At 39.4% G+C, this 27,236-nt stretch overlaps 1 protein-coding gene across 1 annotated transcript in view; it reads left to right on the top strand.

Moving 5' to 3' along the window:
- The window catches only part of LOC131900451 (zinc finger protein 431-like), a 39,606-nt gene extending 35,351 nt beyond the window's left edge, over window positions 1–4,255 (top strand). Inside the window, exon 4 of the mRNA XM_059251661.1 lies at window positions 516–4,255. Coding sequence (XP_059107644.1) covers window positions 516–2,349 — 1,834 coding nt within the window. The 3' untranslated portion in view covers window positions 2,350–4,255. The remainder of the gene's footprint in view (window positions 1–515) is intronic.
- The last annotated feature ends 22,981 nt before the right edge of the window (window positions 4,256–27,236 follow it).

The following is a 27,236-nucleotide window of genomic DNA, read 5'->3' as shown; positions in this document are numbered from 1 at the left end:
GACCAATTAGAAGATATGTAGTAGCCCCATGTTGAGTAGACTTCTTGAATGTGATTCAAATTTAAAAGTAATTAGTTTTCCAACTTCATTGGAAATATGTCAACAAACACACTGAAGAAAAGCACTAGGAGTGTGTAAATACTTCTGTTTGTCCCTGTTCACTTTGCAAATGTAGTAGGATTCACAGTATAGAAAAATCTGTCAATGAATTTAAGCAGGTAAAGTTCTGAATTCTTCCAGTTCTCTACAAATATATTAAAAGCCTCATAGAGGAAAAAAAAAGCCATAAGTGTGAGGCGTGTAATCAAGGCTCATATTATCACAGTCATCTTCAAAAAAGCAAAATAATCCGTAATTTTTGGGGGAAAACATGAGTGTAAGCAAAGTCATAAAACCTTAAGATCTGTCTCCTTTTTACATTTACACCAAATTGTAAAATTAATTTATACAGAAATAAAAGTTTAACAGTGTAATGAATGTAGTAAAGCTTTCATATTTGCAAATTATTTTTGCAGGCATGAAAGAAGTTATACAGGAGACCAATCTTCTGAATGGACTCTATGTGTTAATGCATTTGCATATCAGAGTCATCTTCAAAGGTATGAAAGAATTCATACTGGAAAGAAACTCTATGAAGGTATTCATTATAGTGAAGACTTTGCATGTCATAGTAGTCTCCAAATACATCAAGGAATGCATACTAGAGGGAAACCATATGTATGTAAGCAATGTGGTAAAGCCTTTGCCCGTCCCAGTCATCTTCAAATGCATGAAAGAACACATACTGGAGAGAAACCCTATGAATGTAATCAGTGTGGTAAAGCCTTTGCACAACACAGTCATCTTCGAATGCATGAAAGAACACATACTGGAGAGAAACCCTATGAATGTAATCAATGTGGTAAAGCCTTTGCTTGTCATAGTTCTCTTCAATTGCATAAAAGAGGACATACTGGTGAGAAACCCTATGAATGTAATCATTGTGGTAAAGCCTTTCCTCGTCTTGGTGATCTTAAATTGCATAAAAGAATACATACTGGAGAGAGACCCTATGAATGTAATCAATGTGGTAAAGCCTTTGTGCAATACAGTCATCTTCGAATGCATGAAAGAACACATACTGGAGAGAAACCCTATGAATGCAATCAGTGTGGTAAAGCCTTTCCCCGTTACAGTCATCTTCAAAGACATGAAAGAATGCATACTGGAGAGAAGCCCTATGAATGTAATCAGTGTGGTAAAGCCTTTGTTTGTCTTGGTGATCTTCAATTGCATAAAAGAACACATACTGGAGAGAAACCCTATAAATGTAATCAATGTGGTAAAGCCTTTGCACAACACAGTCATCTTCAGAGGCATAAAAGAATACATACTGGAGAGAAACCTTATGAATGTAATCAGTGTGGTAAAGCCTTCTCATGTCACAGTGATCTTCAAAGACATGAAAGAACACATACTGGAGAGAAGCCCTATGAATGTAACCAATGTGGTAAAGCCTTTCCTCGTCTTAGTAATCTTCAATTGCATAAAATAACACATACTGGAGAGAAACCCTATGAATGTTATCAATGTGGTAAAACCTTTGCCCATAGCAGTTATCGTCAAAAACATGAAAGAAGACATACTGGAGAGAAACCCTATGAATGCAATCAATGTGGTAAAGCATTTGTCCATCATAGCCATCTTCAAAGACATGGAAGAATGCATACTGGAGAGAAGCCCTATGAATGTAATCAATGTGATAAAGCCTTTGCTTGTCTTGGTGATCTTCAATTGCATAAAAGAACACATACTAGAGAGAAAACCTATGAATGTAATCAATGTGGTAAAACCTTTGCCCATAACAGTTATCGTCAAAGACATGAAAGAACACATACTGGAGAGAAACCCTATGAATGCAATCAGTGTGGTAAAGCCTTTGTCTGTCACGGTCATCTTGAAAGACATGGAAAAATGCATACTGGAGGGAAGCCCTATGAATGTAATCAGTGTGGTAAAGACTTTGGCCGTCATAGTGATCTTCAAAGACATGAAAGAATACATACTGGAGAGAAACCCTATGAATGTAATCAGTGTAATAAAGCCTTTGTCCGTTATAGTGATCTTCAAAGACACAACAGAACACATACTGGAGAGAAGCCCTATGAATGTAATCAGTGTGGTAAAGCCTTTCCTCGCCTTAGTAGTCTTCAATTGCATAGAAGAACACATACTGGAGAGAAACCATATGAATGTAATCAGTGTGGTAAAGCCTATTCACAACATAGTCATCTTAAAATACATAAAAAAACACATGCTGGAGAGGAACCCTATAAGAGTAATACTGTTAGTGTGGAATTGGTTTGTTAAAGCCTTTGAATATAACATTAGACTTTGAGGATCTGAAAAACTACATACCAAAGAAAATCTGATAATAAAGGATTTGGTAAGATCTTCAGCCAGCACATTTACATTCAAGTACACAAGATTATTCTTGAGAAAAAAATCTCACAGGTATGAGCAATCTGTTCAAGCATTATAGTGTCCCTCTGTATTTGGTTTTTAGATTTCATACTTCTCTTTAATTACATGAGATAATGAATCCAGGTGTAATACTGCCTTTTCTATTGCTGTGATATAACATAATATCAATGTGAACTTATGAAAGTGTTTAATTTGGCCCATGGTTCCAGAGCAATACAGGATCACCCATGAAAGTGGCATAGAAACAAGTGTCTGACATTAGGTCTACATGCTTGCTTTCTGTTACATGAACCAATTCATGATGGAGAAAAACTCTGTAAGCCTTCAGATGCCTCAATACCTATGATACAGGAATTACAAGAGATAAACATTTATGAGTGAATATTCATTTAAATATTTGTTTTAATTTCAGTTATGCAATGTCAGTGTCTTTGTGTGGGTAGGTACATGTGCATTCTGATTCTCATAAAGAAGACCCTTGGAGCTTTTTATAGCAGGAATTACTGGAAGTTGTCAAAAACCTGACCTTAGTCCTGGGAATGGACTTTTATTAAGGGCTTGGCCATGTCTCTAGCCCTATAAATATTCTAAAGCTTTTTTATGTCATCTTGATATCAGAAAACAGGGAGGAACTCATACAAAAGAACCCTGTGTACATAAATAATTTGGTAAAAACTTTAGACATCACATTTGTCTTCAGGTTCAAGAAAAAAAACCTTTTTCATCATAGCCTTGAAGTAAGTAAATTATTAACAAAGTTCACTAAAGACATTGTGGCTTCTACTTTGCAACATTTGAGGTAGATATTTTATTGTACTCTGTGTGTAATATACTCATTTATTGAAGTTTATTTTGTGGTCCATATATTCCTTCTGTGGCTTTTGTTCTTCTATTGTGCTTTCAGTTAGTGAGAGATATTTTTCTGCTACAGTGTATAAAATGAGATGGCCATCATCTAAGTGGTACATCTTTATTTAAATATTAGGCAGTATGTGATCATATTTTCAAGCAAGTGTGTCTGTGAAAGGGTGATGGGTTTCTATTCCTGATTTTATTTTTTCATATTTTTTCACAAATTCCCTTGAAATGTTTTTTGTTATCCAGCCCCACTTGGATGGTAGTAATTAGTCAAAGATAAAATTGAAATCATGATCCTCATGTGTGAATCTCCAGAGTACAAGTCTAAGGGTAGATAATATACTCCCAATGTTTGCTGTTTTGTCAACACATATTAAGAATGTTAATGTTAAAATGATTAAAAATAGACCAGAATATAAGAAACATTGAATGTCTCATGTGTATCCAAAGTAACATTTTCATTTATGTGGAAGTGATGTAATAAAGTAGGATAATCAGCAATCAACTGTATATTTCACAATATAACTTGATGTACTATGGATATGTATATATTATTTGAAGTTCCGTACATCTTCATGTCCTCATCAGTTATCCATTTGGCATAATATATTGAAGTATTGCCTTCTAAGGAAATTATCCAGAGATGCCAGGTAATGTAATGGCAATGAGATTTATTTTTTACAAAATTCTGTTGTATGTTTGTGTAACTATGGGATTTTTTAGGCCATGACAGACGTGTGGAGAAAAGAAGACAACTTTGTGGTTTTGTTCAACTTCATATGGCGATCAAGATGAGATTACAGTCTTGCACACGACAGACATTTCCAACAGAGCTGTCTCATTGATGCTCAGATAAGATTAGTTGAAACATTACATCAGTAAAATATTGTCTTTTTGGATTGTAGAAATATTTTCATTTAAGCATAGTGAAAAACAGGAGAAATTGAATAATAAATCCTATTTCCAAATGAAGATGATATACTGCTATCTCTTTTGTTTTCTTTTTCCTTTTTGTGAATGGAATGTGTTAGTTTATTATGAGGACTAAATACTAGTTCATAACACTTTCTCAGAACCACAAATGAATGCCAGAGAATAGTTTCCATGAGTGAAGTTGGTTGCTGCTAAGCTTCATGATCTGAGTTCAACCTCTTAAGAAACCCATATCACTCCTACAAATTTTTCTCTTATATCTACACTTACGTTGTGGCATATGCACACTCCCACACTAGCACATACCTAAATAATTTAAAAACCCAAATTAGTGTCATTGAGGTCACTTGCAGCTGAATGATTCCCCTGCTTTCATTTCCAGAAACTACATAGGATAAGTAGATAATAGACACCAAAAGTTGTCCTGTCATTGCCATATACACATTCCTGTATATTATTAAAAGGACCAGCCTTAATAATATATTTCCCAGGGGCTCAGAAGAGAAAGTACAAATGGTGAGAACTATTTTCAGGAAATGAATCTAAGTACACCATGCTCTTTGTCCATCTACTTTATTCCTCTGAGATAAAATCCTATATGCACAGCTTCAGTTCTGTTCTCATGACTAGCCCCATTCTTGCCTGATTTCTCTCTATATTTATCTACTGTTCTAAGTTCTATCTTAATTCTCTCATCTTAATTCTGCCTCATCTAGGTCCTTTTGATCTCATTCTTACCCAGCTAGTACTTCCCCATCTGGCTCTTCCTCATCCTCCATCTTGTCCACATGGTCACTCTGGTTGAAATCCTTATCCCTCTGTGGGGCGTTTACCCACCAACCCCACAGCTCTCCAGAGTTTTCTTGAGTGTGAGTAGCAGGAAATATTAGATAGAAGGATTTATTGCAGAGAATATTGTGGGGGTAAACAGATCGAAAATAAAGGATAGCCTCGAGAGGGCCTGGAACCTTTTCCAATTGGCCCTGACTGTCTCTGCCTCAGGGTATTTATAGAGACACCAAGAGGTGTATCGGGGACTAAAGGGGCCCAGCCCCTCAATAGTCCCCTCCCAGGGTCCGGGAAGAATCTACAACCAGCTGATAATTAATCTTTGATGAAAAGAAATGAATCTATGTACACGAAACTCTTTAATTCATACACTTTATTGTTCTGTGATAGTTCTTTCTCTACACAGCTTCTATTCTGCTCTCATGTCTAGCTCCTTTCTTGCCTGATTTCTCTATATTTATCTACTGTCTCCTCTAGGTTCTATCTTAATTCCTTCATCTAGTTCTGTCCCTTCTAGGTTCTCATCTATCTGGTTCTTTCCCCTATCAGCTCCTCTCCCGTCTCCTCTCTCATCTAGCTCTTCCTCATCTTGTTCTTCCCCATCTGGCTCTTCCTCATCTTCCATCTCGTTCCTTTAGTCCTCTCTTTTAGTCCTTCAATCTAGTTCTTCCCCATCTCAGTTCGTTCCTCTCAAGTTCTTATCCATCTAGTTCTTCCATTCTCTTTTCTCTTCTCCATCCTCTGCCCTGGAAGTCCCGGTATATATAGGGAGGGTCCGAGCTAAATTGTGTAAAGCTATTACTTAACGCCCACCTCTCCTAGGCGGTGTCTCCTTGTGGAATTTACCTTAAGTCAGGAGACTTGCCTGTGGGCTGCTATCATTGTTAGTCCTTGAATATTGGATGCCCCCCGGGCGGTGTTTCCTGTAGTCCTTGAAAGTGGCTAAGGGAGATAATCTGATTCCAGAGAAAGCCTTTCCTGAGGCTGTTCTCCAAATACCTGGAATGTGTATGTCCAGAGAGTGATCAGTCCACACTGTTAGCCCTTCTTAGGGAAAAGTCAATTTGGAAAACTATGAAGGCACACATGATTTTCATAACAATACAGCTGATATATAACAAGCCAAGTAACACCAAAAACTCCTTGGGATTTGGCTTCCTCTGGAGGAATTCTCTGATCCTCCAGGTAGTGACTTTGCCATAACCAGCTGAGTTCTTATGGCCTGTGGCCTGCAGCAGGGGTGGAGCAAAAGATCCCCCCCCAGTACAGACAATTGCAGACATTCTCAGACACCTGCACTCAAGCCCATGGTCCTAATCATCCTTTCTATGCGGACCTGGTGGGTAAAGCCACAAGGAACCTGGGCTCCCACATCCCTCTCAGTTTTCCATCCTCAACTTCTTATACCTCAGTCCTTTCAAGTCTCTGAGGTGTTCAGTAATAATTGCAAGCAATAGTGATCCTTTGCCAGAGTAAGGTCATCAGGCTTGAATTCTTACAGGGTTATAAAGGCAGGTAAGAATTTTCCTTAGGCAGTGACCATCAAGCTGTGTTTTACAACCCAAAATGGGAGTGGTAAAAGAGGAGGTCAACTGAGTGCTAATGACTAGTTAGTATATTAAAAAGGGGATCTATGTACTCAATCTGCACTCCTAGAACTGGTTAGGTAAGAAGTTAGGGATCTAGTTGTATGGTTGTATAAGAAAGGAGGGTCTCACCCTAAATTGCACAAGAAACAAAGCTACCTTCCTGACCTAGGAGACAGGTGTTGTTTCATTTGGCCTTGGATGCTTGATAGGTACATTATGTAAATATGCTGTTAGGAGTTCTTGGGAGCACACAAGAAAATCATTTTAGGAACCAGCTAATATAAATACAAAAGCCAAAATATCACCAAGACTTTTTTTTGGTGGGGGGAGCTTGGATTTTCAAGACAGGGTTTGTCTGTAGCTTTGTGCCTTTCCTGGAACTCACTCTGTAAACCAGGCTGGCCTTGAACTCACAAAGATCTGCCTGCCTCTGCCTCGTGAGTGCTAGTATTAAAGGCATGCAGCACCACCGCCCAGCTTTATCAAGACTTCTTAAGCCATGGCTTGACCTTCAGAAAAATCCTTGACTTTTCCAAGTAGTAGCTTTTGTGATAGTAGCTGAATTCCATTATGTTCTCCTGTGGCCAGCAGCAGCACATCATGGCAAAGGTATGCACACACAAACAGTTCAAACACTTTTACATGGATGTAAGTAACAAAGCAAAACAAAATTACCTAGTTATTGAGAACAAATGAAAAAGGTTTTCAGTTTAAATTATTAATTATAGAATTTCAAGAAGTATTACTGTTCATCAAAAACTGATGGTTCTTTTTAAAATCTTATTTAATTGTTAAATTCTCTGATCCAAAGATAGGTCATTTTAAAAACATTCCTCAGTTGATCTTAGAGTTGGATGCCTGTAATCCCAGCATTTCGGAGATAGTCTGCTTCCCTGATGCCTGCACAACCTTCAGTTAGGAGCCCAGAATTGTGGTGACTCTAGATGACATCCAGGTTCTCAGGAAATCCTGAGACTTAAACAGAAGTCACTCCAAGGGTAGGGTGTAGCTTGAGTTTTCCTGCCTGGCCCACAGTCAGGACAAATCTCTCTCACCTGCCAGTCCCACAGCCTCTCAGACCCGACCAAGTAAACACACACAGAGACTTATATTGCTTTCATACTGTATGGCCGTGGCAGGCTTCTTGCTAATTGTTCTTATAGCTTAAATTAATCCATTTCCATTAATCTATACCTTGCCACATGGCTCGTGGCTTACCGGCATCTTCACATGCTGTTTCTCATCTTGGTGGCTGGCAGTGTCTCTCTGACTCAGCCTTCCACTTCCCAGCTTTATTCTCCTCCTTGCCCCACCTATACTTCCTGCCTAGCCAACGGCCAATCAGTGTTTTATTGATTAATTAGCAACACATTTGCCATACATCCCACAGCAGTAGGGCACTAAGGAAATTACCAAGAGCTGTGGAGTATGAAGAAATTGTTAGGGAGGGAGCTTTGGGTGTAAGAACCAAAGATCAAATGTTCAGAGAGCAATGCTTGAGGAGTACCTGGGAACAAGCTGACTCCTACTGTGCTCTCTATATCCACTCATCTCTGGTGGATTAGCCATGTCCAAGTCTTCCACTCTTTCCTTTTTTGGCAGCTATGTCAAATGACAGTACCCTGTAGCCCCCACATTTGGCCCCTATTTGTACTTTAAGACTCCTCAGTTCCTAAACTGGTATTCCTGTAACATGCCTGCATGGTAAAAATAAGGATAGTCTAGAGAGAGATTTATATCATTTCCTTTGCTAACACCTAGCAAAATAGTGGAACCCATGATATTCCAATTTCACTGGGAATCGCGTGGTAGAAAAAGACTTGAGTTTTCAGGATGAGAATGTCTCTACTGAAGAAACATTTACTCCTTATCTGACCACATAGCAAGAGAGACCCAAGTTGAAAATTGGGGAGGGTTTTAGAGATGGGAAAAATTAATTATATAGCTTTATTAGATTACTTATTTTTGCTTATCTTTTGCCTTCTATCTAAACCTCTTAGGACCCCAAGGATTAGTTACCTTATAATTCCATCACTGTTCCAAATTAATACAATTGAATAAATATCATGTTTTCAGTGTTCATTAATAATGTGCTTTCTTTTTCTTTCCAAATCTTTCTCTCTTCCTTTCTATCTATCTTCCTTTTTTGTTTTAAAGAATAGTCTTACTATGAATCCCTGGTTGACCTAGAACTCACTCTAAACATTAATTTGTCATAGAATATCAGATCTTGGACATTTGTGTTATAATTTTTTGGCATTGGTATTTTCTTTGACTGACGAATCCATTTCCTCTACTGTATCCTCTACACCAGATATCCTCTCTTCCATCTCTTGTATTCTGTTGGTTATGCTTGCATCTGTGTTTCCTGTTTGTTTACTCAGATTTTCTATTTCCAGCATTCCCTCTGTTTGTGTCTTCTTCATTGTTTCTATTTCCCTTTTCAAGTCTTGGACTGTTTCCCTCACCTGTTTCATTGCTTTTTCATGGTTTTCTTTTAGGGATTTATTGTTTTCTTCTGCTTTGTCTTTTGCTCTAGTTTTTTATACAATTCTTCACATTTTTTGTTTGACTTTTCATTTTCTTTATTGATTTCCTCCACTTTTTTGTTTATCTTTTCCTCAATTTCATTTTTGATTTTTTTCTTTAAAGGCCTCTAGCATTTTCATGATGCTATTCTTAAGGTTGCTTTCTTCTGCTTCTTCCACTTTGTGATGTTCATGTCTTGCTGTTGGAGGAGGGCTAGGTTCTGGTGATGCTGTATTGCTCTTTATGTTGTTGTATGTACTTCTGCCTTGATGTGTGCCCATCTCCTCATGGATTCGTTCTTGGTCTTATCAGGGCTCTTGGTCCAGTCAGAGCTGACAGATTCGGCGTTTCAGGAAGCCTCTCTTGGTCCAATGAGAGGTGGCAGATTCTACTTCTCAGAAAGCCACTCTTGTGCCCCGGCCAGCAGGGCTTCAATGGGAACTCGACGACGACCCTAAGGACTGAATGATAGGGACAGGAGACACAAAGGAATACACCAAGACAAGATTCTGATCAAGGTGCAACTTTATTTTTCTCCAGGAGGGTTTATATAGTTCCTGCAGGGTGGGGGGAGGAGGAAGCTGTTATCTGCATAGGGTGGGGCAAGCTAACAGGATGTTTGTGTAGAATATTTATGCAGGATGTTGACAGGGTGAAAAGGTCAAGGGCTCTGACTCAATGTCCTGTTGCTAGGCAACCTGACCGTAAGATGTTCTAGTTCCCTGTCTTATCGGGGGTCCATATTTTTCCAATAATTAGAGATTCTGTCCTTGTCCCTGACACTCTTGGTCTAATCAGGGCTGGCAGATTCCCTGTCTCCTGAGTTTACTCTTGGTCCAATGACAGCACTTTGTCCAATGAGATCTCTCTCTTTCTCTGGGCCGGACAGGAGCTGTATGGGTCAGGTGGGAGCTCTCTGGGCTGGATGGGAGCTCTCTGGGCTGGATTGGAGCTCTCTCTGGGCCAGGATGGCACTCTGGGCCTCATTGGAGCTGGGGGCTGGTCTCTAAGTCTCAGGAAGTGGCGGGAGTCTTGGGTGGATGGGTGTGGGGGCAGGGCGTGTAGATTGCAGGGTCCGCTGGGGGGGTCTTGGAGAAGGGGAACCTTCCTGAGGAAGCCCTGCGCACTGGCTGGCAACTGGGGCCAAGTTGGGAGGGTCTTACCTGGGAATGGCTGGGGCCCAGGGATGGGATTTAGGGGCAGGCCTCCCTGGGTATGACCCCAGACACTCACCTCTGGTCCAGATGGGAACTCTGGGCCGGATGGGAGCTGGAGGCTGGTCTCCAATTCTCAGGAAGTGGCAGGGGTCTCAGGTGGATGGGTGTGGGGACAGGATGTGTAGATTGTAAGGTCCGCTGGGGAGGTCTCTTGTCCAGATGGGAGCTCTAGGCCAGATGGGAGCTCTAGGCTAGATGGGAGCTGGGGGCTGGTCTCCAATTCTCAGGAAGTGGCAGGGGTCTTGGGCAGATGGGTGTGGGGACAGGGCGTGTAGACTGCAGGGTCCACTGGGAGGTCTTGAAGAAGGGGAACCTTCTTGCAGGAGCCCCGCCTGCTGGTTGGCAACTGGGACCAAGTTGGGTAGGTCTTCCCTGGGAACGGCTGGGGCCCAGGGATGGGACCTAGGGGCAGGCATTGTTAGTATGACCCCAGACACTCACCTCTGGTCCTGATGGGAGCTCTGGTCCGGATGGGAGCTGGGGGCTGGTCTCCAATTCTCAGGAAGTTGGTGGAGGGGTCTTGGACGGATTGGTGTGGGGGCAGGGCATGTAGATTGCAGGGTCTGCTGGGAGGTCTTGGAGAAGGGGAACCTTCCCGTGGGAGCCCTGCCCACTGGCCAGCAACTGGGGCCAAGTTGGGTGGCAGCACACGCCCTTAATCCAATCACATGCCAGACAGAGTCTCTGTGTGGTCAAGGACACAGCCAAATGGTGACCCAAGCCTTTAATCCCAGCACCAACCATAGAGACCTGGAGGTCTATATAGACAGGCAGTGATGAGGAAGTCATGTGGCTGGGCTTAGAGCCAATGAGAAGGCAGAACAGAAAGGTAATAAAAACACAAGTCAGGCAGGAAGAAGCTCTCTCTCTGGGGGAGCTACTGCTGATGGTAAACTAAAGCTAGTCGTGGCTATTGCTCTGATCTCTTTGGCCATTACCTCTGTATTTGGCTCTGTGTTTCTTATTTACTAAGGCTGTTTAGAATTTTGTTTACAGGCTCTGGTCCTAACTACAGTAACAGAAAAAGACTCCCATCAAATGCAGCCCCCTGCCTTAAAGTTCATTGTCTTCCAACTCTGAGCAATATTGTTTTTCTTTATCATTGATTCTGCATAAATCATTAAGTGAGAAGGGTAGGATTTTGTCCTTATTCTACAGATAATGAAACCCAGGCTCACATAGATTTGATTTTGAATATGGGTAAGTGTAACTGCTCATCCTGTCATTCTCACTAAATGAAGTTGAAGCCACCCAGGCCAGGTGTGGTGGCACAGACATGTAATCATGGTATTTAGAAAGTGGAAGCAGAAATTTCAGGATTTCAACGACATCCAAGGTGAACGTGGTCAGTTTGTTTTGGGGTAAGGCCCTCAGAACCAAAGGAGGCTGTTACTGGTCCAGTACAGTGTCCATAGTCTCTCCTACAGCTCCAGAATTTCAGGGCCACAGTTCCAGCAAGTGTCAGCTGAGATATTAACACCCCAGGTTTTCTACTCGATATTTCCTGACTAAAGCAGCCTAGGTCACTTTGAGGTCAAACTCTTGATGCTCATAAAAGAGTAGAATTCACTTGTAGGTGAGAGAATTAGCCTCAGGCAGGGATGCACTCTCTAATTGCTTATCCAATGCTGTGTGTTCAGCTCTGAAACCATATAAACACAACCAACAGAAATGGAATCAGCAGGTCTTATTAATATATTTGTGCATACATAATCACACATGCTTAAAAATTAGCAAGGAAGAATTTTTTAAGGAATGGAGAGAGGACATGGAAGTGGGAAAATGATGTAATACATTTTAATAAAAAAATTTTTTAAAGCAGCTAGAGAGATGGCTTAGAAGAACACTGGGTGCTTTTAGAGAGGACAGAGCCTCCATTCCCAGAAATCACCTGGTAGCTAACCATCTCTTGTAACACCAGTTCCGAGGGATCTGATGCCCTCTTTTGGCCTCTGCAGGTATTGCACACAGACACTTGCAGGCAAACAGCTATATTCATAAAATAAAAATAAATCTTAAAAATATAGAATTCTCTACAGTGATTTCACAGCCCTGAGACAGACAGCAGGCAAGGCTAGTTAAAATGAACTCCTTCTGTTCCTGCATGGAAGCAACTATGTGACTCCTCTGAGGCAGCATGCTCAGAGAAAAAGTAGCCTTAGTCTGAGGTTAGAATAGCTCAGCAGGAAAGTTCATGTAAAAATAGCATCCACAGTACTGATTGTTGACTTTTCCTTGATTTTTTTTTGTATTTGTGTTCTCTGCCCTTTGTATGTGTGAGAATTAAAGACAATAATGCATCTTTTTAATGTATTGATACATATTTTAAATGTAAATTATAACTTATGATCTAAAAGATAGATTTTTTTCTCTGTAAGTCCTCATCTGTCTAAGTGGTTAGACTTGCAGTCTCCTTTCCCTCTTTAAATTGTTCAAAATGATAACCTGAGTTCTGATCCTAAAAGAGACTTAAGGATTATATCATATATAGAATGCAAAATCTGTTCTAGTCTGCTCTTGTAGCCTTAGCCAGAGATGGATACATGCTGTTACTGAAAAAAAATTTTTTTTTTGTTTTTTCAAGACAGGGTTTCTCTGTGTAGCTTTGTGCCTTTTCCTGGAACTCACTTGGTAGCCCAGGCTGGCCTCGAACTCAGAGAGATCCGTCTGCCTCTGCCTCCCAAGTGCTGGGATTAAAGGCGTGCGCCGCCGCCGCCGCCGCCGCCGCCGCCGCCGCCGCCGCCGCCACCACCCGGCACTAAATAAATTTTTGTTTATAAATCATTCATTTAAGGATATGGAGTGATTTATTTCTAGGAAGACATTAATTGTAGGACAGCTACAAAGGGCTCTACCACCAGTGAGTTTTAAAATTACCTTTTGAGTCATGTAGTTAATTGTCTATTGCAGTAATTATAAGAGATTTACATGTGAAACATGGCTTCTGCCTTCAGAACAGAATAGGAAGAATAATTTCTTATGTGCGCCGCAGGGGGATATAGAATAGGCAATCAGCTGCTGGAGTTACCATTATGAAATAGGATCTGATTGTGGCAGGGTTAGTGATTTGTAATTTCCCATCATGTATTATTTCATGTTATATAAATGAAGGCAGGCCAGATTGGTGGGTGTACAATTTGGGGAGGTTATCTTGAGCCAATGAATACTGAATTTCCAACTAGGGGGCTTTCCTTTGCAGATATGTTCAATCCTGTTTTGCTCTGTTAAATCAGCTCAAAGGGTTGAGTAACAGGTCATTGGCTGTAGATGTGTGTCAGGTTACAAAGCTCAGCAGATAATATTGCACATAGTGGCAAGGTGAAACAGTTCTTCATTAATGCCAGTCTCCTACCAGCAAATGGCCTGCTCCTTTTTAAAGTCAGGATAGCTATATGTTTTTCAATTATATTTATCTTTTTAAAATGTCAATTATATTTCACTTTTAAAATATGATTTTTCTTTAATTGTATCACTGCTCTAATCTGTTGTTTGTTTTATTTCCCAGTCATTAAGGATTGCTTCACATTTTTCTCAGGTGTTGGTTATTTATTTCTATTTAGAGCATTTTCTTCTGCAGCTCAGGCTTTCCTCACACAATGTAATTGAGATTGCTTTGATCATTTAATCCTGACTGTGCTGTCAAGGGCTTGGAAGACAGTCCTGCCATTCCTTCTAGTCTGGGTCTTGACTGGTCAGTGAGAAGGAAAAATAAATCAGTGAATGAGTGTCCTCCAAACTCTGGCATTTATTGGGAACTTACAAGTAAAGAGAGACCTGTGTAATAATTGAGTACACAGACCAACTTTAATCCGGTTTAGACACAGCACAGAAATGGAAGGGAAAGAAAAAGGGTGAAAGCTTTCCTGCTATGACAGTAGATGACATTAGCAATGAGTACTGAAGTAATCAATGTTAGATGATCAATAAGTATCCTGACAACCCACAAACCAGGCAATCAAGAGTCTGGTTAAAGAACTGAACTTTCATGAAACCAAATTACTGCAGTTATTTTAGTTGAACCAAAATAGAAGATCTGGATATAATGGTGTGATCCTGACTAACAAAACTGTTATTTCCCAAGTTTAAGATGTTTAACCTGAAAGAAAAGGTGTAAGTAGTCCTTGCAGTGCTATAATACAAATCTCTAGTCTCTGGAGCACATGGCCATAAAGCCTGTTTCAATTTCTTAACATAATTTTGGGAATTATAATTACATCATTTCCAACTTCTATTTCCTGCCTCTAAGCCAAGTGTGTCAGTCATTCCAGGCTGGAGCTTGTCTGCTCAGCGAGAAGGCAAAAGAAACAGGGGAATGAGTGTTCTAGTGCAGCCCAGACTTTTTTGTATGGCATGGTGTTGCAGAGGTGCTTGTGTAAGAATGGGAATTCATTGTTCACATATTACAAGCAGTTATGGTCACATGCTGTGGATATCGCTCTGAGTAAATAAAATGCTGATTGGCCAATAGCCAGGCAGGAAGTATAGGTGGGACAAGGAGAGAGGAGAATTCTGGGAAGTGGAAGGCTGAGGCAGGGAGACGTTGCCAGCTGCCGCCATTACAAGCAACATGTAAAGACACCGGTAAGCCACGAGCCACGTGGCAACTCATAGATTAATAGAAATGGGTTAATTTAAGATAGAAGAACTAGATAGCAAGAAGCCTGCCACAACCATACAGTTTATAAGCAATATAAGTCTCTGTGTGTTTACTCAGTTGGGTCTGAGTGGCTGCGGGACTGGCAGGTGAGAGAGATTTGTCCTGACCATGGGCCAGGCAGGACTGGAGAAGTCTTCAGTTACAAATAGTGCCCAATGGGTTGGCAAGAGTTTCCACCTAAAACCTGAGAAAAAAGATTCTAAAACGGAGCTAAAAACAGCTTCCTAGTTGTCTCTCTCAAGTTGGCAGGTTCCTGGCCTGCACGTTTGACCAGCAGTATGGCAGGAATGAGGCATCTACAAGTGGCACATTACCCTGCGTGGTAGATTTAGTGTTTGCTAGTACAAAAAAAAAAGTGGTTTCTGGGCTACATGCTGCTTTTATAGAACTGCTTCTGATAGCTGATGGTACACATGGCTCCAGACCCAGAGCTAGCAGTAAACTATACCACCGCCATGTTGGGAAGCTGAGGTAGGCGGAGCCAGCAGCCATATGGCTGTTTCAGTCTTAGAATGCTGCAGTTTAAAACAATAGATTCATAATAAGACAGATTCAGATAGAACAAGACTTTAAATGGTTTACAATGTGTGTAAAATATATGTAGGCTTGAAAGAGAGAGAAAAGGGAATATATGCAGTTATATAAACAAATATAGTTTTAAAAATAAAGTCTTTAAAATTTTTATACTACAGTAAATGTAGTATAAAAATGTAGTATAAAAATAAGCCACGTAAAGATGAATATTACACAGAGAATCTGGATTGTGTTGTCTTTGGGATTCTTAACTACAAAAAACCATTTGATTGTAAAAGCTGTTGAGTTAAGCCAATATGTATATTTTAAAGGTATCTTGACTTTAAAATTTGGATGTAAGGATATGTTGCTTTGGGAAGGAGGCTCTGCTTTTGTTTCCACAGAAAGCCAGAGGCTATGGATTTGTTCCAGATTAAGGTTTGACCAGCCAAGACCCCCTGAAAGGTCTCCAATGATACCACGGCCCAGATGATCCAACATCCACAACAGTTTCAAGGCAAATGGCTCAGACAATACACCCTCACAGACTACTCAATAATCCTAAAATTTTCTTTGTGTCCCCATAAGATACAGTGCCCCCCTCCAGCAGGAAGTAGTAAGAGAAGCTACACCCAAACTCCCAAATATACCAAGCTGGCTTTGGAGATGGAATTGGCTCACTCCTTCTCTAAACCCAAACATATTGCTTTAAAAAAAAAAAGGTTAAGAGATTCTTTTGTCCCATATCAGAAGAGCCCTCTGGTGTGGGACAGAAAATAACCAATATTTTTATTTAAAACAGGTTGATTATAAATACAATCTCTTTCTAAAGAAGAAGAGGGGATAGTTTAGATATGACAGGATGAAAGGGTAGATTAATGAACCTACTTTTAAAGAGTAACAACTTGTTTAAAATGTTTTACATTGCTATGGATTTTAGTTTATTGATACAAGTTTAAACTTCATTTTGTTATACTGTATATATATTTCTATTCTTGTTTGAGGTATTATGTCTATGTAAGTCATTTAGATTGTAATGGATAATTAAGAAATACAGATTAATAATACTTCAAAGACCTACAGAATATGGCATTTAAAATATTTTTAAAAATTTAGACTTTCTGGACAGTGAGGCATGTCTGCTCCTGGCAGCACCAATTTACTTTTGAGAGGATGATGGGCATTGAAGACACTCTATATAGAGTTTATCTTCTTCTTGGCAAAAATAGCCATTTGGGCAAGTAACTGTTCTTGCCTGGACTGCTTGATTGACTGGACATGCAGGATCCATAGGAAGGTGACCACTGAACTTTGCTTGGCAAAACAGTCCTTCAGGTTCCTGCCTCACATTCTACAGAACACAAAGAAAAGTAACTGAGAGACTCTGGCTGAAGACAGATGCCCCAACTTTACAGAAAAACTTTGGATGACTGTCCAGGCTGCCAGCTGTCTCTGTCTACTCTTGCAAGACTCCTGAAAGTTGCTTGCATCCTTCTCCCATTTCTCAGGTAATATTATATCCTTCTGATGTCTTTGATGTAGTTGAAGACTATATAGTTATACTTTCCTTAGTTATGATAAGAGATAAGTTAGATATAAAACCTTAGACTCACAAATATTAGATAGGATTTTCTTTAATTTTGCCAAATACAAATAGACTAGATATTGTAACTGTAATTCTTGCTTGATAATTGTTTTGTTATATGTAATTTTACTGTGTGAAAGTTAAAACCTTCATTTTTGAAAAAAAAGAAAAGGGCAAGTGCTGTGGATATCACTCTGTGTAAATGAAATGCTGATTGGCCAGTAGCCAGGCAGGAAGTATAGGTGGGACAAGAAGGGAGGAGAATTCTGGAAGTGGAAGGCTGAGGCAGGGAGATGCTGCCAGCCGCCGCCATGACAAGCAACATGTAAAGATACCGGTAAGCCACGAGCCATGTGGCAACTCATAGATTAATAGAAATGGGTTAATTTAAGATAGAAGAACTAGATAGTAAGAAGCCTGCCACAACCATACAGTTTATAAGCAATATAAGTCTCTGTGTGTTTACTCAGTTGGGTCTGAGTGGCTGCAGGACTGGCAGAAGAGAGAGATTTGTCCTCTCTTTTTTGTGGGCCAGGCAGAACTGGAGAAAACTTCAGCTACAGTCACAGTACAGAAAGGGAGGGGTGGGAAGGAGCCTTAAAATTTTCCAGTTTTGTCTGCAGTTTGGGCTGCCAATGTACAACCAATTAATCAGTTATAGGCGATTGATAAACGTCCTGAATGGCCATTTCTTGGGCTCCACAGACTAGGTTCCTTGACCAGGAGACTGACCTATTCCCATTGAAATATTAGTTCTGTACCCAGAACAGAGATTCTGTTCTCTTGACCAAGGCCCTTTTCTTGTAACAGGCCTTCATAACCACTTTTAACTTTTAAGTTTCCTAAGGCCCCCAGAATCACTTAGCATCAGAGATCCGAGATCCCAAAACACTTTTGGCAACTTTTGCTTCTGTCAAAGATGATACTGCTAAGAGTTCCAGTGATGTTTCTGGCTTTTAGTCAAGAAAGCAACTGGTTACTTTTCTTTGGAGGTTTTTACCCTAAACTGCTTGGTCAATTTCTACCTCCATTTCTTACCCCAACTCCTCTGAAGGTGTAGACCACACAGGCATGATGGGATTAGAACAATCACTGATCTGGCTTCTCCAAGCTGAATTTGGGATACCATCTGTCAATATTGGGATATCCTTCCAGAGAGACTCTTGTAAAGACCAAATGCTCAGATAAAGACAGAAAAGAAATTCCTTTAATGGTGTCTGCTAAGGACGAAAATGTACAAAGTCCAAAAGACATTTTTTGATGGGCTTGCAATAACCCCCATCTATTAGATATTAAATTTTGACACCCATAGTTGGTCTCCCAAGTGATGAACCCAAAATCAGCTTTCACACCCTTTCAAAGCTGTTTCATCAGCCAAAAGTCAGCATGATGTCCTTCCAATGTGGCTTCTGGATAGGAAGAAAATAGGTATTTAACATCATTTAATTTGGGGGTTAAAACAGTCATGGGCTTGTCTTCCTTGGCTATATGCAGGTGCTCACTGAGCCAAGATCTGAGGTCTCACATCTGGGCAAAATCTTTCAGTGAAAAATAAAATATCAGTGAGGTTGGTTGTCTAAATAACATCTCATGTAGACTTAAATCTAATATCTGTAGAGTGTGATCACTTGGGTTGTTGTGTCCTATTCTTAGCCTTTGGCTAAACTTTCCTGCTGGGTGCTGAAGACCATGCAAGTGACCAAAATTAGTTTTCCTTTCTGTGGTGTCAAGACCAGTTGAGCAACTAGTCTTCAGGGGTCACGTGATTTTGAGGGGAATCTCAGACTCTTCTAGTCTTTCTTTTACCAGTCTTCCATCAACATGAGGATAAGTCAAAGGCTTTGCTTTATGTACTGTAGCTTCCTTTGAAGCCTTGAGTATATCTTTCTCATATTGACCCTCCTTTTGTAGATTGGACAATGTTTCAAATTCAATGAGTGGTGTCTTTATGGCCTCCATGAACAATACAAGTGATTATTTGTTCCCAGGGACCTCACTGGTCTTGTATGGAAAGGGGAGAAATATTTCCCTTTTAGTCCTTCTAATCACATTAGAATAGCCTCCAAGAATGATTATGAAACACCCAGAAGATCAGTTTTACACCAATTTGGTACTTTTAACTACTGTATACTATTTCAATGGCCAAGCATAATCCAATAAACTTGTTTGACATACATTTTAGCCAGCCCCTGAAATAGTTGATATCTGACCTTGCCAACTTTAGTATCATATATGACCTCAAAATCTCATTCCTTGTATACCTTAAACAACCCACTCATACCTTTATAACTTGCAAAACCTTTCCTGTCTATTTTATTCTTATCTAAGTTCTTTTTCAAAGCCATTTCCATATTTACATTTTTCTAATTTTTTTTAATGTACCAGTTCCTTTGTCTAATTCCATGAGACGTAGGAACATTAGCAAATATATTTATGATGTATTATGAGAATTTTCTCCCCAGTGGAGGAGGACAAGGCAATGTCTATCCCATCCCATAAGTTTCAATGACAATGCAAATACAATTTCACCAATGTCCCACTCTGGGAAACCAGTGAGTTCATACTTAATGAACACGAGTGAGGAGATTCTTTAAGAAGTTGGTTACTGAGGTGATTTGAATAAAAATGGCCCCTATAGTCCCATATGGAGTGGCAATATCAGGAGGTGTGGCCTTGTTGGAGTATGTGTGGTGTAGCTAGAGTTTTCCTGCCTGGCCCACAGTCAGGACAAATCTCTCTCACCTGCCAGTCCCACAGCTGCTTAGACCCGACCAAGGAAACACAGAGACTTATATTGCTTACAAACTGTATGGCCGTGGCAGGCTTCTTGCTAACTGTTCTTATAGCTTAAATTAATCCGTTTCTATAAATCTATACCTTGCCACGTGGCTCGTGGCTTACCGGCATCTTCACATGCTGTTTGTCATCGTGGCAGCTGGCAGTGTCTCTTTGACTCAGCCTTTCACTTCCCAGCTTTATTCTCCTCCTTGTCCCGCCTATACTTCCTGCCTAGCCAATGGCCAATCAGTGTTTTATTGACCAATCAGCAACACATTAGCCATACAGAACATCGCACAGCAGTGTGGTCTTGGAGGAAGAGTGTCGCATTCACTATCTGCTGCCTACTATTTTGGATGTAGAACTCTGAGCTCTTTCTCTGGCACCATGTCTGCATGCATGCACCATGCTTCCTGCCATGATGAAAATGGACTAAACCCTCTGAAACTGTAAACCAGCCCCAATGAAATGTTTTCTTTTATAAGAGTTGTCATAGTCACGGTGTCTCCTAACAGCAATAAAAACTCTAACTAAGATACCCAAAAGTGGCCACATAGGAATGTCTCCACTCAGTATATACAATGGCTCTCCCATAGTTGCATATGTGTTACTCACCTTCACTCTACTGTTCCACTGTCCATATAATCTAGCATTAAATCACATTTCTCAGTGTACAAAGGAGGAAAGACTGAAAGCACTCAAGGTATGTTCCACTTTGTAGATGACTTTGTCATATGTGCAAATACAGAATCCACCTTCTCCCTAGTATTTCCCAGGCTATGTACTCTAGCTCCTCCCCCAAACCACAAGGTCACATGTCATTATGGCTGAATTGCTTACAGCTGGTTGGGAAAGAGGCTGTATACTCAGAAGGAAAGAAGAGCTCTTTCTATGATGGAATATCAATGGTCAGCAAATCTGGCGGTGGCCGCCGTTTTAAACAAGCACAGCTGATCATAGGAAGGTGCCAATTTAGCCAAGTGGTGGTGGCACATACCTTTAACCCCAGCACTCAAGAGGCAGAGCCAGGTGGATCTCTGTGAATTCGAGGCTAGCCTGGTCTACAAAGTGAGTTCCAGAAAAGGTACAAAAGCTATACAGAGAAACTCTGTCTTGAAAAACCAAAAAAAAAAAAAAAAAAAAAAAAAGGTAAGGAGCCAGTTGTTAAGATAGTGCTGAGCAACAAGAATTCAATAAAAAACAGTTGAATAAAAACTGTGAATAAAATAATGAAATAAATTACTATTTTCTTGGTATAACCTGTCAAACTAAACTTTAGAGAAAACATGTGGCTGCGTTCCTGCTGACCTACTCTTGGCCTGGCTCCAGAGAGTAGCACCTAGCCCTAATCCATTCTTTGTTTTTCCAATACCTCTTGTTTCTCTTATACCTTTTGTTTCTATTATCACCCTATGGGAATCTTGTCTCAGAGCCCCCCAAGGATCAAAGGCCTATGCAAAACTTGGTTCAGGAAACCCAGAAAACCGTGGTACCTGAGAAATCAAGGAATTTGCACTTGGTATTTTATCTCTGGGAGCTCCTTTCAGGTTGCTTTAAAGATACAGAAATTAACTGGCTAAACTGTAAAATAAAGAGTAAATAAAATGCCCTCCGTGAAAGGAAAGTGCTTCAGTCCTTTGAGGCTGGACCCCCTGCAGCCATGAAAGGCTAGATTCATTCTTAAGATGCCTCTGAGTCTTTTTCCATGGATCCTCATGAACACACACACCCGTGCCATGACAAACAGTGACAATTGTCACCCAATGTGGGGCTCATGGCATGAAGGACAAAGGATCCACTGAAGGACAGAGGAGCTGGCCATCTTAAGAACTGGAGGGAGCACTCTCAGGGTAAGAGGACTCCAGGATCATCAGGGTCATGGGGATTTAAACTCCCCATCTCAGGAGCAACAAAATGTACAGTTGCTAAAATCTTCATCAAAATAAAAAGCGGTAACTACATAATTTTTTTTTTTTTTTTTTGGTTTTTCGAGACAGGGTTTCTCTGTGTAGCTTTGCGCCTTTCCTGGGACTCACTTGGTAGCCCAGGCTGGCCTCGAACTCACAGAGATCCGCCTGGCTCTGCCTCCCGAGTGCTGGGATTAAAGGCGTGCGCCACCACCGCCCGGCGGTAACTACATAATTTTTAAAAATAGAAATACAATGGCTTCTGAGACAAGTAAATAAAAAAGACCTTTCTCAATAGAAAAAAGGGAAAGAATAAATAAATAATAAATAAATAAATAAATAAATAAATAAATAAACTGGGTGGTGGTGGTTCATGCCTTTAATCTCAGTACTCGGGAAGCAGAGGCAGGAGGACCTCTGTGAGTTCAAGGCCAGCCTGGTCTACAGAGTGAGTTCCAGGAAAGGCGCAAAGCTACACAGAGAAACCCTGTCTCAAAAAAACCAAATAAATAAATAAATAGATAGATAGATAAATAAGGAAATAAATAAAGAAATAAAGGAATCTTCCCAATAGAGAAGAGGGAAGGGAAGGAAATTAAAGGAAATTTCCCATTAAAAAAGGGAAAAAAATTTTAATCAAGAAAAAAAGAATTTCCTGTTAAAAAGGAAAAAAATATTAAAACTAGGCCTAAAAAATTAAAAAGTCTCATAAAAGAAAAATAAAGGAGAGAAAAAAGCCTCTTCCCAATATAAATAGAGGGAGAAAAGGCTCTTTCTGTTATAAGAAACTGAGGATACCTAAAACTCTGAGCAATTTCTGCCTGTGAGCACAGAGCGGCAACATCTGAATTACAAAGAATCAACAGGTGGGCCTCACTGCTGCAGCCTGAACAGCAAGCCCAGAGTTTAGAAATGTGTTGTCTGTTTGCTTAACTTTGGTTTAAATGTTTTTTATTTTTCCCTCAGAGTGGAATAATTCACTATTAAAGATCCCTTTGTGGGAAATGTTCTGTGTTTTTCCCTAATGGTGGGAATAACTCATTATTAATAGTTCCTTCATGGGCGAAAGAGGAAGTTTAAATGGACCCAACTTCTGGTGAAGAACGGTTGTGGTCAAGACATGGAATGCTAAGTTGATTCTGTTTGAACTTCCAGAGATGTTAATCAATCAGTGTATAGAGGATGTTTTCTTCTTTTGATTGTCTAATAAATGTTTGGATGAATGTTTGATTTTCATGGTAGATAAACTAAAGGAACAGGATTCATAATTTTGACCTATATATTAGGTATGCTCGTGTCTGTTGATCATTACTGAGAATTTGGCTCTGTTCTTTAAGTTGCTTTCTAGAAATTCTTGGTTAAATTCTATAGAAATGTAATGCCTAAAACAGATTGGGTTGTTAGTTTATTAAATAATATGGTTGCTAGTATAAAAACCTATAGAAAATAATGTCTTACTGATAAAGAGGTTACAAGATTATTTTTCCACAGAATAAAATACAGGTAAATTATTTGGTTCACATTGTTAATAATTGGCGAGTTACATTAACATGTTACTTGGGATCTATAAAATGGATCCTCTTTTTTAAAGTATTACCTAAAGTTACCTCTTAAAATCCTATAGAGATTGTATTTAATGCTTTTATAATTGGCATATGTGAAAAGGACCATAGAAATAGAAACTGGTGATAGAATTGCTCAATTGTTATCACTTCCATATGTATCTTAAAGGGAAAATGGCACCTGTATGTAGAACCAGAGGCTTTGGAAGTACAGAAAAAAAGCTGTTTTGACAAACAGAGATAAAATGGCCTAAATTAAAAGTAAAATTAAATAAGATTGAGATTGAAGGATCATTGGATTGTAATACTGATAGATTTATAGTTCCACAAGAATTCTGGGATCCCAAGTGGCCTTTACAAGAAGTCTCCACTCAATTTGTAGGCATTGGAACCTTATATCAAGCAAAACAGAGTGTAGAGTGGATTAAATGCATAGGGCCTAAAGGAGAGGTAGGAATGTTAAAGACTTATGTGGCTGATATAGCCATAAATTTATGGGGAGAGATTTGTTACAACAACGGGGAGCTCAAATTATATTTCTACAATTTCAGAAACAACTCGTAAATTGATGTTTAAATTGGGATATATTCCTGGAAGAGGCCTCGGGAAAAATTATATGGGAAGGTCACAAGCTATGCAGGTTGTACAAAGGCAAGAAAGGACAGGAATTGGCTCTCCAAATTTAGAGTAGGGGCCACAGCCAGTAGCCCAACTTTGTGTCAATATTTTGTAAATCAACCACTAGAAATGGCTCATAAACAATTTCTTTAGTCTATTATTTATTATTATATGGATGATATTTTATTGGCTGCTTCTGATACAGAATACCTTAGGAAAAATATTTAATGTAATACAGAAAAATTTACCCTGTTGGGGATAATAAATTTGTACTGAAAAAAAAATACAAAGAGGAGAGTCTCTTAGCTATTTAGGCTATAAACTAAGAAAACTGAGAATTCAGCTACAGAAGGTACAGATTAGGAGAGATCAAGTGCTTAAGTGCATACTCTTAATGATTTTAAAAAATTATTGGGTGATATTAACTGACTGCAGTCTACAATTGCATTGTCTACTCAAGAATTAACTAATTTGTTTCAAATTTTGCAAGGTGACTCAGATTTAGACAATCCAAGACAGTGACCAGCTGAGACCGAAAAATTAGCCGTGGTAGAAATTACAAAATGCCTATTTGGATAGATTAGACCTTACAAAAGATGTGTTTTAGTAATTTTACCTTCAAATCATTCCCCTACTGGACTCATTATGCAGAGAGAGGATTATATTTTGGAATGGATTTTCTTAGCTTACAAACAGAGTACACAATTAAAAAAAACCCTATATTTTAAAAAACATTTCTGAACTAATCATAAAGGGAAGATTAAGACTTCATCAATTGTCAGGTATGGATCCAGCTGAGATTATGGTACCCTATACCAATGCTGAAATTAGACAATTGTTGAGAGATCTAACCTCACACTAAAAGAGATGCTTGTTAAACAAAAGGGGGATATGAGGACCCCCAGAGATACACTGCATAATACCCTACTAACTTTAAAAAATTTTTTAAATGCTAATGAAAAAGGAGCAACATCGAGTTAATGAAATAATTGCTGAATCAAGTCAGCCCACGTATTATAAATATTTTAACATAAAAATAGTCCAGGGAAAGTATTAAGTTAGGGCCAAGGTTATGCTTATGTTTCCACAGGAGATAATAAATTGTTGATTCCATTGAAATTGATAAAAATCCACCATGAACAAGAAAAATCTCCCTGATACTGTGGCTATGGAGATGCCTCTGTGAAAGGCAGGGCACATGAGGCCTTTGGAGCAGACAACTAACCCCCCCACCTGGGGACAGCTTAAGAGTTTGTGTGACGAAGGAGAGATGATACTTCGCATGACTCAGAAGCCTTTGAATGCTACAAACTTATTTCTTGCCATGTTTTTCATGGTTACAGTGCAGGTAAAAGGGATGGATCATAATTATTGGGCTTATATCCCCAATCCTTCAATTAACATAGCAGTAAGTTAGGGAGACAGGAATATCCTGTAGTGGTTAATGAATCTTCTTGGCTACCTGGTCCTTATGACAAATGAGGTCCTGCTCAACCAACAGACAAGGGTAAAGTGATTAACAATTACACTGTTGGAGTACAAGGAATACCTATTTACATGAGAAATTGAATTTAATGCCTAAAAATTACCTCCATAGTCAATACTACCCAAGATTATCATAAGTTTTATATGCTTCATGTATCTAGTTTTAAAGGACAGGAGATTAATGCTACTAGTCCCATAAATCTACCATTCTGTGAGATGAGGGTTACCAACAAGGAATCTGACTGGGTACATTGGCAACAGTGTAAGAGTGAGAAACCTGGAGTGCTCATTAATATCTCCAATGGAGACGTCATTGACTAGAGCCCTTATAGCTCCCCTCAAGGGAAATATTCTCACTCAGAGTTAAGATGTAAATGGTATAATATAAATGGAACTGTGAAAATCAGTGCTTCTATTAATGAACCTATTCGGTAGCATGGAGTTGGAATGGCAAATCCTCTCCTACAATTTGATGATTCAGTTCATACTAACTTGTGGAAATTAGCAAGTGCCTTCTACCCTCTTAAGGTGTGGGGAGGAAAATTAAACATTAAGGATGATAAGTACACTCTGTCTTTTAGACTAAATCAAAGCCATTCTTTTATGGCATGTGTACCATTACCTACCTGCTATTAAAGGGGCCTGTACAATGGCACCCAAATAATTTCAGCATCACTTGTGAATGGTGTAACCTTCATACCTGTGTTAATTCTAATATGTTTTTAAATTTGACCTTTGGGAGTTTATACATTCTTAGAGCAAGGCCAGCAATCTGGATGCCAGTGAAGTTGTCAAGGTCATGGCAAGACTCTCCTGTGATGATCCTGGTACAGAAGCTCATTGAAAGAATATTAAAAAGAACACATCAAATGGTTGGACTGGTGGTTGCAGTTATTATGGGAATAATTGCATTGATGGCTACAGCAGCAACTCCTGGAGTGGTGCTTCATAAAAAAAAAAAAAAAAAACCCAAACTGCTGAATTCATTAGAGACTGGCATAGACATTCAGAGAATTTTGGACTGAACAAAATAAGATTGATAATGAGACAGTAAATTAGCTGTATTAAGGCAAGCTGTTGTATTGTCAGGGGATCAGTTAGAAATTTTGAAGGAGCAGATAAAACTAAAATGTGATTGGAATGTTTCTTGTTATTGTATCACACCCTTAAGACTTAGTGAAAGCAAGTATGATTGGGAAAACATTAGGGTGCATTTGTTGGGTCACCCTAATTCTTCTCAAATGGTTTTTGATTTACAGAAAGAAACCTTTGCCAAAAAAGTTACCCGATACCACAGAAATGGACATTATGGAAAATCTAGCAGATACCATAGCCTCATTCAGTGCTACAAATCACTTTAATAGATTTCTTATCCTGGCAGATGTAGCTCTAGTTTTTAAAATAGTAACTTTATTGGCTTTAAAATGTGTTTTGTTATACTTGTATAAGATTGTAAGACAAATGGATAGAAAGAAGGCTACATTTGCTATAAGGCTGCATAACCTAAATGATAATTTTTTTTTTTTTATGTAGAAAGGGGGATCTGTGGCTGCGTTCCTGCTGGCCTACTTTTGTTTCTCTTATACCTTTTGTTTCTATTATCACCCTATGGGAATCTTGTCTCAGAGCCCCCCAAGGATCAAAGGCCTATGCAAAACTTGGTTCAGGAAACCCAGAAAACCCGTGGTACCTGAGAAATCAAGGAATTTGCACTTGATATTTTATCTCTGGGAGCTCCTTTCAGGTTGCTTTG

Source organism: Peromyscus eremicus, unplaced genomic scaffold, assembly GCF_949786415.1.
Source record: "Peromyscus eremicus unplaced genomic scaffold, PerEre_H2_v1 PerEre#2#chr22_unloc_1, whole genome shotgun sequence".
In the NCBI taxonomy this organism is placed as follows: domain Eukaryota; kingdom Metazoa; phylum Chordata; class Mammalia; order Rodentia; family Cricetidae; genus Peromyscus; species Peromyscus eremicus.
Note: the sequence above shows the minus strand (reverse complement) of the source record. Positions and strands in the feature narration are given on the sequence as shown.